Raw genomic sequence first — 13,277 nt, forward strand, 5'->3', positions numbered from 1 at the left:
TTGTTTAAACCACCTGATACTCATAATCCTGGCAGTAATGCAGCATGGACCTTGCCTTTCCTTAGACTCAGGGAAGTCCATCTGCTGCATGCTAGAACATTCCCTCAGCCCTAGAGCAGTCTAACTGGTGCATGCTAGAACTTTCCCTCCATCCTGGAGCAGTCTAACTGGTGCATGCTAGAACTTTCCCTCAATCCTGGAGCAGCCTAACTGGTGCATGCTAGAACTTTCCCTAAATCCTAGAGCAGTCTAACTGGTGCATGCTAGAACTTTCCCTCCATCCTAGAGAGTCTAACTGGTGCATGCTAGAACTTTCCCTCCATCCTAGAGCAGTCTAGCTGGTGCATGCTAGAACTTTCCTTCAATCCTGGAGCAGTCCAACTGGTGCATGCTAGAACTTTCCCTCCATCCTGGAGCAGTCTAACTGGTGCTTGCTAGAACTTTCCCTCAATCCCAAACCACTCCACCTAGTATATACCTAGTATAGACAAGACCCAAGGCCGCAGCTGACCTGGAGAGTGACTTGGTATCTGCACTTTTGGGGGAATGCAATAGGAAAAACTCATTGCATCAGAAAGACTAAGGACCTTGAGGAAGCCTCACTCATCCTCAGCAGGGAGGGGAGGGAAGCAGAGCCAAGAGCAATCTCTTCTTCCCCTGAGGTTCAGTTGAAGACACTCAACCAGGTACCATCCAATGCAGAGAATCCCGAATCTCCTGAATCTGGGTGGCCCTGATGGCCACCAGCCTCTTGGCTGGTGCCCCGAAGAACAGAAAATCCCAGATGGGTCCTGCTGTCCCCTCCCTGCCCCCGAACCTGCCACTGCCAAAGACTATTCCCAGAATGCCTCTGCTCCATACCTGCTGTCCCCACACCCCAGCGTGACCCACCTTCGTCCCTCCCCCTCCCACCCCCTCCTGCAGCCTCTGGAGTCTGGGGCACTTGGGGCAGGGTTGGCAGGGTGGCCTTGTGGGTGGAGGGAGGCCTCGTTGCATGTTTACATCTGATTCGACATCTGATTGAGTCTTCCCTGATTGTTAGGAGTGTTCCTGACTCCCGACTATGTGCAATTCCCTATGTCAATCAAATTCTTTTACACAGCAGCTGCCACTGCTCTTGCCTTGCAGAGCACTTTAGAAACTCTTCTATTTAGAGACCATTCCAGCCCAGTGTGCATCATGCCATCCATGCTAAGAGGCCCAGTGGCGGGTGGAGAACCTTGCAGCCCTAATCTCTCAGTAATGAAGAAGAAGAGCGGAGAGAAGGGAGGGAAAGCAGGGAAGGGAGGGGAGCTGTGTATCTCCCAGAAAGGGCCCAGTTAGGGCAAAACAGGGGTTTTGTCCCTCTCCCCTGTGCTCAGCAGGTGCACACAGGTAATTCACTCGTTCTGGCACCCCAGGCCACCTGGAAGGGACGCCCAGGATGCTCAGCACCTGGCCTGGCCCCTCAGCCTGTGGATGACGGATGAGGAGCTGGTGACCCAGAGTGGAGAATTGGGAAAGGTGGGCCGTGGGGCCTTCCCCACCGCTCTTCCACCCAGGGATGTGATTCTTTCTAGTTGCCATCCCCAAGGGGCTCCATGCACCTGTTCTCTTGCGGTCTGCAAGCAGCCTCTCTCTTACCCTGGCAACTGCTGTAAACAGACCAAGATGACAGTGTCCCAGCCCCTGTTTGCCCCCTGAGAATGCCAGGCCTGGGTTTGTCCGGGCTGACCCAGGCTGGAGCTGGGGGCTTATCCTCGGGCCGCGTCCCCTGGGGAAATCTAAGGAAACCGTGACCTCACTGTGGCTCATGGAGAAGCCTGATGCTGTTTGTAACCACTGGCCACTCACCGCATCCTTCCACACCCCTCACACGTGAACCACAGGGGCCTGGCCCTGCGCTGAGCCGTCCCTCACTCCGGTTCCTCCGCCGCAGATGCCCTCCCCTCACTGTTCCCCGCCCCACATCCACGCCTTCCAGTCCTCACCTTCCTTTGAAACCCACTTCAAGGCTGCCTTCTCTGTGAGCAAACCTAAGTAGGTTTACTGTTAATTCAGGCTGCTCTGTGTTGGTTACAAACACTCCCAGGGATCAGAGCCAAATTATTTAATATTCAACAATGGGTCAGGCACCACACAGAGCAACCCCAGTGGAGACTGACATTGGCTAAGATGCCAGATCCTTGAGGGAACCCCCCTCCTCTGTTACACTGTGCCGGGGGTTAACCTCTCTGTTGCTAAATAATGGGGAAAACAGGGGGTACCCGGGAAGGAGCCAGGCTGCCTGAGGCAACAAGCAGGGGACACTTGGGGGACAGTGGCTGTTATCAGTTGGTACAGAGATATTTTAGTAATGACTTCGGCTCCCTCAGGGACTACCCGCTGAATATCAAGCCTACCCATTCCTGCCCGCCCTCTACACCCAGTAAGTGAAAGAGGTCTCCGAGGAGTTTCCGAGCCGTTTCAGGGAGCCCCAGAACCAACCCCCAAACTCCAGAATGGATTAACCTATGGAACAATCCCTCAGACAGGGAAGTAGGGGACAGCTCCCCTCTCACAACTACTCTGCCATGAAGGAAGACTGACCAAAAGGGCAACTGTGAGCCCCTCATAGGCACACGGCCACCAGACGCTGAGTCCTGCCAGGTGACCGACCCACGCCGTTCCTCACCCATGGTCCTCTTACCACACCTACAGGTTCTGGCTGCAGATGGTTGCTTGGTGGGGACAAGGATCCAGAGCCACCGTGGCTTTTGACAATATCTCCATCAGCCTGGACTGCTACCTCACCAGTGAGTTCCCCCTGTCCCTGGCACTTGTCACCAACCCAGACGACCCACAGCCACACTCTCCCTCCTGAGCCCACCCGCCTCCCCCACCTTCCCTGGGGCATACTTCTCTCTCTCCCTTAAACCGAGCCTCACTTAACTCAGCCCGTGGGGTCTTCTCTTCTCTAGTCAGTGGGGAGGACAAGATGCCACAGGATACGGCACCCAAATCAAGAAATCTATTTGAGAGAAACCCAAACAAGGAGCCAAAATCCTGGGAAAATACAAGAGAGACTCCCATCTTTGACCCCACAGGTAAGGGTTCGACTTACAAATTTGAGCGAGGTCGTTTTGTTGTTGTTGTTGTTGTTGTTGTTGTTGTTGCTGCTGCTGCTGCAAAAGGCAGAAGAAAGATACAGGCTGTGATGGCGGTAGGGAGCTGTGTTTAAAGAATAAAAGAGTCAACCGTTCAAAGGACCATCACCTACACCCTGGCTGTGTGGCTATAAGAGAAGGTCATTAGGGTCTCTAATTTTCTGGCCGAATGGAGTATCTGGAAGTTGAACAAAGGACCAACTCTCCTCTGTGCCTAGGGAGGACCCAGGAACCGACACTGGAGTACCAAGCCGATCTCCTTTCTTCAAACTCCGTCCCTTGAAACCACTCCCCATTTACAGAGCAAAGCAAACCTTACACCAGATTTCTGCTCCTCCTAAAGAGTGTTGGGCCCACTCTGCAAAGCCAGGCTAGCCCATCACGGGTAAAGGCCCAAAAGCTTCAGATTCAACATGATTCCCCAAAGCTTGGCTGCCTTCCAAAGCTGTCTGATTCAGCATCTTCCGGGCGGAAGGACTTCCCATGGGAACTTCAAACACAGTCTTCTTCAGCCTCTGGCCCTAAACCATGGTGTGACTTCTCAGCTATTCTTCGTACCAGGAGGAAATCTCTTAGAATCGGTTTCCAAAGCCAGTATGATGTTCCTGGGCAGATGCTAGATCTGTGAGCCTCGCCCCAGAGAAGCTGGGGCCTGACACGAGCAGGTCAAGGGGTTCCCCCGGTGGTCTGGGTGCCTGGATATGGGAGTGAAATGAGTAACCTGGAGAAGCATGTGCACAGCACTGTCCACCCATACCCTTTTTCCTATAAAAGATCACTTTATTAAAATCACAATAGATAAATGATAAATTTCTGCTTGTAATGTGAAATCCTTGTTTAGTGCAAAATACAAAGAAAAAAAACAAGTGGAGACTTACACCTTCACACTAAACTCATTGACTCTCAACTTATTTCATAAATATCAGCTTTGGTTTATCTTCAAAGAAAGAAACCCCTTCCTTTCTCCGGTTGAAAAGCCACCCCAGGTGTAGCTCTCTCTGTCCTGGATTCCTGCCTGATCTAGCGGCTGGACCAGGGGGAAAGAGTTCATTGCTTTTCCCCCTCACCTCTCCCCTCTCCTCCCTTCATCTTTAACTAAAACCTCAGAACACCTTTTCATTTGTCCAAATGAAAGGGAACCTGCTGCCTCTGTCTATTTCCCTACTCTGCCCCGTTGTTCATGAAAACGGCTAAGGTGAGGCAAGCGGCCTTCTGTCCATCGACCGCCGCCCCACCACCCCACCCCAGGGACAGACCTCCAGGACTCCCTGGGTCCTGGTCAGTGACTGCCTCCCTGCAGTGCATTCAGGACAGGTTCAGCAAACCTCGTGGCAGACCCTGGCCCCGCCTCGCCACCAGCACTGATTACATAGGGGGGCTCTGGGAACACCTATGGATTGACCGGGGGCGGGGGGGGGGGCAGGGCTGAGGCTTGAGCTCAGTTCTCCGATTTTAGCAGCCAGCATTTAGCAGCCTGACTCCCGGTTTATTGCCATATGACTCCCACTGTCCCTGAAAGGCTCATCGATGAGGGTCTGCCCAGTAGCCAATCACACTAACAAAATCATGAGGCAACTGGAAAGTGGCCCTGCTCCCCACCACCTCCAAATAGAAGGAGCAGCGAGTGGCTGCCCGAGAGCCCAGAGCTTCTTCTGCTGCCCAACCCAGCCTCAGAGCAGGAGGCAGGGGTTGGGGGGAGGGGGGCATCAGCATTCCATCTCCAGACTCCCTTCTGCAATGACCCCACCTCCAAGGGAAGAGGACGCTGAGGCAAATTCATCCCCCTGCAGCCTTAGTGGGCTCCTTGGAAAGGCTTTAGAAAACCGAATACAGAGGCCGTGTTTTCCCAGGAACCCACTCTTGCCCTGGGGAGCTCAAGGGGAGGGAGAAACTGAGGTAGGCTCCCAGCAAATGGATGTCCCAGCCCCAGCACCCCCTGATTCATCAGAAAAAGCAGGAGCAGGGTCACCCTTCCCCACCCCCACAGGACAAAGCCCATCATGCCCCCGGGTGCCGCTCATGGTCAGGGAGATCAGGCCACCCTGGGTCCATGCCGTGGCCCACCCTCACCTAGCTTTCATCTAGAACTACACACAGTTCCTGTACGCTTCCTCTGTGGCCAGTTATGTGCTCAGAGATGCTGAGCGGAGCAAGACCCAGGTCAGGCAGTCAAAGAACTCCAGTCTACAAGAGAGCACGGATAGACTGGGAGGGGTGGCCTGTGAGCCAGCAGGTGACGGCCTGCAAGGTGAAGCTGGGCCCAGCTCTGAGCTTCTGCCTGCGAGCGCCTCTAGAGAAGAAGGGGAAGGATGGGGGGTCGGGGGGGGGGCTGCAGTGGGAGGGGAGGGGAAGGGAAGGAGCTATCAGGAGCCCATCTATTTCATACACCAACCCATCCAGACCTCACTCTGGCCAGGGACAGTTGTTTTCTTTACCACTGTGGGATGAGAAGATGGTTGAGAGGGATGAGTCCCCCAGCGGGTAGAGAATGGAGCCAGGATGTGACCCTGAAGTCTACAATCTTTCAGCCAACTAAGCCACTCCAGGTAGCCAAGTCCAGAGAGTAACACTGAACATGGGGAAGAGCAGGAGAGCTTCCCAGACAAAAGGGCCAGCCTGTCCAGGAAACACATCAGTTCCCAGCCTTCCAGCCAAGGATGGGGGAGACCAGATAACAAGATGTCCTTGCCAACGTTCAGCGCTGTCAGTTTCTGCGGGGCTGGGCCAAGGGCAGCTGGTGGCATTTCCACTCTCCCCCTGGCAAGTGTTAGAGCACCTCCTAGAAACAAAAAGTTTACACAGGGGCTTTTAAAAACAGTCACTCACAACACATCCAGGTCTCCCTAAACGCTCTGCATGTCCCCTGAGTCAGCCCCACGACGAGGTCCTGACCTCCATCTCTAGGGGTTCCTTCACCCCGAAGCCCAAGGGGCAGAGCTGAATGCCTGGAGCTTCTAGGCAGGAGAAAGCCTATCCAGGTGCTTCACGGAGCTTTCTCGGAAGCCTGAGTCACTTTAGCTAATCAGATGAAGAAACTGAGAGAGAAAATGGGGCAAGTATTAAGTCTGGGAAAATTACATTTGTCAGCTTTGCACATACAATTATGTTAACCAAATGCTTGGGATAATGCAATCACAGGGCTGCAGAGCTCTCTCTCTCTCTCTTTCTGTCTCTCTCTCTCTCAGCAGTAATGAATGTGCAGACAGGCTCTGTCACCGCCCACCAAAGCCCAGAAAAGGACAGGCAGGACCCCCAAGGCCCATGACCCTGCCTCAGCTTCCTTACCCCTCTCTCCTTCTCCTGTGAGCTCACATGTTGTATAGGGAGAGCAGAAAACTTACATGAGAACCAGCCCAAACATTGGGCCCAACCCACAAGTATTAGTAGCTCACGGAGCCCTGGCATCAAACTACACTCTCACCTCTGAGTTGGTCAGTGATGGTTGGTTTACTGCTTTCTGAGTACTCCTCTCTTGCCAAAGGGCAGGGGGACAATTAAAACCACATAGTACCACAGAAAAAGCACTGGACCAGGAGTCAGCAGGTCTGTGCCCAGCCTCACCAGGCCTGCACTAGCAGGCTGTGGTCCTGGGGAGGGTCCTGCCCCCACACGACCTTCTCTCTCCTCATCTAACAGCTGGGGCATGTCAGTAAGGCCCCCAAGTAGCAGAGCTCAGAGGAGAGCTGCTAATGTCAACACAGGCAAAGGCAAGAAAACTGCTTCTTTTAATAGTCCAGTTTAAAGGAGACAGTCTCCAGGTCCCTCCCCATCACCAGCCCCATGGTTTTAAGGGCTGAAGGGATAGGGTATAAGGGAGCCAGAGCTTCCTTGGTCCATCTCTCTAATTAACCCATGGCACTGTTAATGTGCCCAGAAGAAAAGGTGGCAGACTGTCCATTTCCACACACGCTCCTACGGTTCAAGAACAGATGCCAATTTCAATGAGAAAGTTTTATGTGTTTCATATAAATTGATTGAGTCTATTTCTGCTAAATGCATTATCCATTCACCACAGAACAACTATTAGAGTTAATAGAATTTGTAGTGAGAGCCATTATGGTCCACGCGTGCCCTTCTGGGGATGACAGCATTGTTGCAAGGCGGGCTTGCCAGGGCCGGCCCCCTCGCTCAGAACCTGTCTTCTCTTCCACCAGAACCTTCTGCGTTCACGCACTGCAGGCTGGGTCTAGCTCACTGTGGTGGCACGCCCACATAGTGGGGAGTCGCAGAACTGCTGACCAAATAAATGTACTTGAATCCAGCCCCAAACAAATCATAGCATCCTGTGGGCACTGCACGTAGCTCCCTACAAGCGGCAGGGAGCTGGGGTCACTGCTTTTGCCTTAGCTCCTTACCGTGGGCCAGTTTGGGAGGCAGGAGGGGAGGACAGGAAACAAGTAAGAAGAGAAACCCCGGGGAGCCCCACTCACCCCCGCAGTGGGGAGTAGGGGGGTGGGGTGGAGGGAACAACTCCATTTGGATGCTCGTCTCCATTGCATCATTAACAGCCTTCCCCAGAGATGCCCAGTGACAGAATCTGGGACTTCCTGAGGGCAGAGCAGGAACCCAGAGCCACCCCACGCTTTCTCCCAGTGCGGCCTCACGGCATCTGCTTCTGGTCACCTTGCCAGGGGAGGGAGGACCCAGAGGGCTGCTCCTTCAAAATCAAGCTTCCTGGTCCACAAGGACCTGTGGAATCTGAATGTCTAGGAAGAGGAGGTCACACTCTGCATTTTTCACAAACTCTCAAGGAAAGCCTGATTTGAAGTAAAGTGTCTCAACCCCAAAGGGCAGCCTGACCTCTTGAACACAGATGAGGAGGAGCCTAGGCCTGGGGAAGGGGAGGGGCTTCCTCGCAGTTGCATGGCATACTTTTTTTAAGTCTTTCTCTCTAAGACAGCAAAGCATTTTGTCGTGTCCTCTTTTCACACCTGAAAACCACCAGTCACTGGGCGGTGCTGGGTGTCAGCAACTCTTCTGAGCTCTTCATACGTGTTATCTCATTAGTTGGGACTCTAATGTAATCCCCCTTGTACAGATGAGGAAACAGGCCCACAGGGGGTGAGTAAACTTGCCTTAAGTTATACAACTTGTGTAAAAGGCTAAAAAAAACATGGTGTTTTTTTAAATTGCGTAGAGAAATTAAGTTTTCTAAGCCAGGTAACATTTGGAACCCCATTTTTTTTTAATTTTTTATTTTTTTAAGGTTTTATTTATTTATTTGAGAGAGAGAGAGAGAGCATGAGCAGGGGGAGCAGCAGGCAGAGGGAGAGGAAGGTCAGGCTCCCCACTGAGCAAGGAGTCCAATGTGGGACTCACTCCCAGGACCCTGAGATCCTGACCTGAGCCGAAGGCAGAAGCTCAACTAACTGAACCACCCAGGTGCCCCGAGTTGTGATAAATCTTAAAGGAATTCTACCATTGACTAGTCTTCTAGAGGAATCTCTTCTCTGAAAAAAAAAAAAACCTCTGTGCCTAAAGATTTGCTTAGATCACACCTGCCTTTGCACCCATCCTCCAAACGGCACCCTAGTCACACGATGTCGCCCCCACACACATAAGAAAGCTGATAATGGCAGCTAACTGGCACCCTCTGTGCACCCCAGGCCTCACTGGTGCGCATGGAACACACTTTTGTCAGCACCCATTCACCTGGGGGGAGCAGTTCCTTAGGACTTGGGCAGGCATGGGCCTTAGATAGAATCCTGGGGACTGGTTTGGGTGGCCGGCCATTTTCCTGCTCAGCTGGCCTGCTTTTTAACCAAGTATCGTGGATTATCACCTACTGATAGCAAGGGAACTCGTGAGCACACGTGAAGCACCAGCCTTAACAAGGCTCGTGCCTCCCGCCCCGTCCCCGCAGCAGGTTCAGTGCCCGCCGATTACCATGTCACTCTTCATTTGAGAGCGGCTCCCTTCCCGGGGAGCTAACACGCCCGGGCTCCTTGGGGGGGGGGGGGATTAATTCCTGATGCGTGGGCCTCATGACCGCCCTTCAAGAGTCTCTTCCAGTGCGAGAGAGGTTGTGTGTGTTGCAGACCCCGTCAGCACCCCCCAAGACGTGGACTGCATGGTTGCCAAGGGAGAGAGAGCCCTTCCACGGGGATCTGGGGACAGCTCAGCGGGGAGGGGAGGGCTGAGCTGGAGGCTTGCTCGCCCCACTCCCCCCCTCCCCGAGGGAGCCCCCACCAGCAACAGCTTCCGGGCCAATAGTCCACCACTGCAGGCTGTCCCCTTGGATCTGTACCCCAGTTACTAAGCACGTTCATCTTCTTTCCTTTGGTCCTTACAGCGCCCCAGGCTCCCCGAGAATAGACGTCACTAACAGAAAGCCGGATGGCATGGCTGTTTGTTCGTTTGTTTGTTGAAATATAGTTGACACACAACGTTACATTACTTTCAGGCGTACAACACAGTGAGTCAGCAAATCTATATGTTGTGCTATGCCCCACCCCCACCCCCACCCAGTGTAGACCCCACCTGGCACCACACAACACTATTGCGATACCATTGACCAGACTCCCTGCACTGTATCTCTCATCCCTGTGACTTACTCATTCCCTGACCGGAAGCCCAAACCTCCCACGCCGCTTCATCGATTCTGTGTCTGGCGTGCTTTTCAAGAGCACAGACTCCCTGGGTTCAAGTCCCAGCTACGCCATTTACTTTAAGCTACTTCCTTCTCCCTTTTTGTGCCTTTGCTTCCCCACGTCAAAAATAAAAAAATAATAATAATAAAATAAAATAAAATGGTGCTTTTCTCATTAGTGCTCCTATTTCATAGGCTCGATGACAGGATTAGAGGAGTTCATGCCTGTCCCAGTCTGAAAGAGCAGGACATGAAGTGAGCTGTCTGAGCCATGGCTGTTTCCTCATTTCAGAAGTGAGGAGACAGAATCAGAAAGGTTCTGTGGCTTGTCCCCCCAGCCAAGTGAAGAGCCAGGCTCCAGACTCAAGCTGGCAGCCTCCGGAGTCTTCACTCTCTAACCCCATGCCCACTGGGAGGAATCCCAAATACCACCCAGCTGCTGAAAAGGGAAAAGCTCTTGCTGCATCCAGATCGACTGGCTTTCTCTTTCCAACTCAGGAAATTCAGCTCAGCATTCAACACAGAAAACATTGCTCTTTTCTAGTCAATGTGATCTTAGAATTCCCGGAATCCCAACACTTAAAAAAAAAAAAATAAAAAATCATGTAGGGCTGAGTTTCAATTCACCAAGCTTAACAAGCGTGTACAGTATGCGTGCTCTGTGCCAAGCCAGGTGCTGGGTGCCCCGGGGCCTGCTGCTGGGAGGGGACCAAAGCACCGCTCTTAAAAAAATGCACTACCCAGAGCCGGGTCCACAGAAGCCTGAGATGAAACCACTGCTTTCTCAGCACGAGGGAGAACCTGGCTCCCTTTCCAGTTTATAATTCAGATCGCATCTGGAATTCAGACGGGTCTTCCCACTCTATGGCTCTGATTTTACCCTGTGCTGGATGGTGAGGAGGTCTTCATCCAAGATCAGCACATTGCGAATTCTACCGAACTAAGCATCCTCTTTGAAAAGACTTTTAGGGTCCTTTAAGAAAGGAAGGAAACTATGCTGTTACTACAGAACTTCCCAACGCTGGGCCCCACTGGCCAAACAGCACGGCATCATCCAGCTCTGATGGCCTCAAAAACACCTCATGAACCCCCAGTTTAATGCTGTGTGGTGGTTGGAATCATGGCCAAGCTGCAGATAAAATGGCTTAACACCGGGCATGGCTCTTGTTGGCAGAAGACGGTTTCACTGCCTTTCTCTCCTCTGGATGGCCTAAGAAAACATGTTGCTTTTACCCGTTTGTTTCCGTGAAAGGTTGTATAAGTGGGAGACAACAAATGATCCGGGAACTCTGGTCTCAGCGCGGCTTGATTAAGATCATTTAGCTCCAAGACCAGCAGAATACAAAAGGCCCCTCCATCAGCGCAAATACATTAAGCACTTGTTTTGGGGAAAGATCATTTTTAATTATCGCCCTACTCCCAGACTTGCTGGATCAGCCTGCAAAGCAAACCTGCATACCCTTGGCGCCTATTCAGTTTTCTGCTTGCTGCAGCAAAGCTTCAGTGGTCCTGGACAGAGAGATGTTCTGTTCTGTTTTAATTCATCTGGGCCCAGAGCTGGACAGAGGAGCTAAGAGGAGAAAGGCTGAAATACTAACTCTAGATCGCATAAAGGGATTCCCCCTCCCCTACTTGCTCCTCCACTGGCAAGAGGAAAAGGAACAAGAGGTGGAATCACCCCAACCATCACCGAATCAAGAAAGAGAGAGAAGACGCCTAGAAGAATGCAGCCTAGCCAGGGTCCTCCACACTCGGTGCTTACACAGAAGATGGGGAGTTTTGGAGGTGGCTAGAGAGTGATCTAGTGCTTTATAACAAATTACTATAAATGCAGTAGCTTAAAACAGCACATATCTGTTATATTTGTCTCTGCAGGTCAGGAAACTAAGCACAGTTCAGCTGGGTTTTCTGCTTTATCATTTCTCATACGGTTGCAGTCAAGGTGTTAGTTAGGGCAGGGTCTCATCTGAAAGCTCAAGCGGGGAAGATGTCCCTCCCAAGTTCACATGATTGTTGGCAGTCCTTGAGAAGCCTAGGAGTAGTGGAGGAGGAGGGTTAGGGGGAAGGACAAAGAGAGAGTCTGCAAGCAAGATGGAAGTTACAATCTTATGTAATGTAATCATGAAAATGACATCCCATCCCCTTTACCATATTCTGTTGCTTAGAAGCAATGCACAGGTCTCACCCATACTCAAAGGAAGGAGACTAAGCAAGGTGTGACTACCAGGACACAGAGATCACTGGGGACCATCTTAGAACCTCCTGCAATGGGCTTTTGGGTGCCAGAGATCACCTGATTACCGGGAAACTTTGAGAAATTGTGCAGACTCAAGCCTATCTAACACTTAAATATTCAGAAAACACCCCTGAGTGCCAGTCCATAGCAAGATGATAAATGAGTTGGTCAAGAATCCTGGAGACTACATTATATGTTAATAAAATGCTAGAGGCAAGATATTAAAACAAACAAACAAACAAACAAACAGAATCCTGGAGACTAAGGCTCTAGCTTTGCGATATCAGTAGAATCAAAACATTTTGGACCCCAGTTTTTTCCTTCGTGTGTAAAGCAGGGAGAATAGTTACCTGCCACACTTCTTTCTCAGATCTGGCTATTGTAGTGAGGAAATGAGCTCATCTCTAGCAGGCATGGAAGGGTACAAAAGAATATGCTAATATAAAACATTCTTATGATATCGTTATTAACATTATTATTAAAATATATCATGGAAAACATTGGGTGGCTCACTCATCCCTCCATATGTTGTCCTCTCTAAATTTTCAGTGTATTTATAATCTTCCTCCTCCCCAAACTGTGAGCTGTGCACCTTTTTTTATACATACTTTTTTTATACTGTGTGTTCTGACTATATTTTTCCTGAATTTTTTTGCAAAAGTTTCAAGCAAATCCCAGCTCTGTACTCTTAAAGCTAAAAAGGGCGGAGAGGTAGTATTTTGTGCTTTGGGTCCTTTTGTACAATCAGTTCTCTCCCAACACAGTTCCTCTTCAATTTGCAAATGAAGCCCTCAAACTGCATTTGGGGGAAATATATGACTTTTGTAGGGCTACAGAGGATTGCCCCAAAAAGACCCACTCGCTGATCTAAATTGAAAAAGGGATTTTAGTCTTTTAAAGCTCGTCAAAATCTCCGTCAGATGAGGACTCCAGGAATTCCTCCAGGAGCAGTTTTTTAATCAAATCCCAAGAGATTGGATATGAGAGGCCTGATTTGGTTTTTATAGCGAATATTGACAGTATCTTCATAATAATGTGAGCACATTTTACCCATTTAATTATTACTTTTTAAGTGACTGACAGATTGATCCCATTCCAAGATTAATGTTAATAAGTGAGGAAAATAAGGCATGGTTTGGGCTTGTCCAACAACCTGACAGAATCAGGAAAACTCCCCGGGGCCTCAGAATAACTACCTGGAAGACAGGGCTCTTTTTCTCTCAACTGGTTTATGACTTTGGTCCTACTAACTAGTCCATACAGTCTCTCAGTTGACAGTTTCCTTCAACAGTCAAGTCAGTGGAGGGTCCACACTACTAAGGAGTAG

The 13,277-nt window shown here is 50.8% G+C and overlaps 1 protein-coding gene across 1 annotated transcript in view; it reads left to right on the forward strand.

The window, feature by feature from the left end:
* The window catches only part of ALK (ALK receptor tyrosine kinase), a 120,626-nt gene that overhangs the window by 43,862 nt on the left and 63,487 nt on the right, over positions 1-13,277 (forward strand). Inside the window, exons 5-6 of the mRNA XM_032845874.1 lie at positions 2,680-2,774; positions 2,940-3,065. Coding sequence (XP_032701765.1) covers positions 2,680-2,774; positions 2,940-3,065 — 221 coding nt within the window. The remainder of the gene's footprint in view (positions 1-2,679; positions 2,775-2,939; positions 3,066-13,277) is intronic.

Source organism: Lontra canadensis, unplaced genomic scaffold (genome assembly GCF_010015895.1).
Source record: "Lontra canadensis isolate GAN:19392208 unplaced genomic scaffold, GSC_riverotter_1.0 scaffold170, whole genome shotgun sequence".
In the NCBI taxonomy this organism is placed as follows: domain Eukaryota; kingdom Metazoa; phylum Chordata; class Mammalia; order Carnivora; family Mustelidae; genus Lontra; species Lontra canadensis.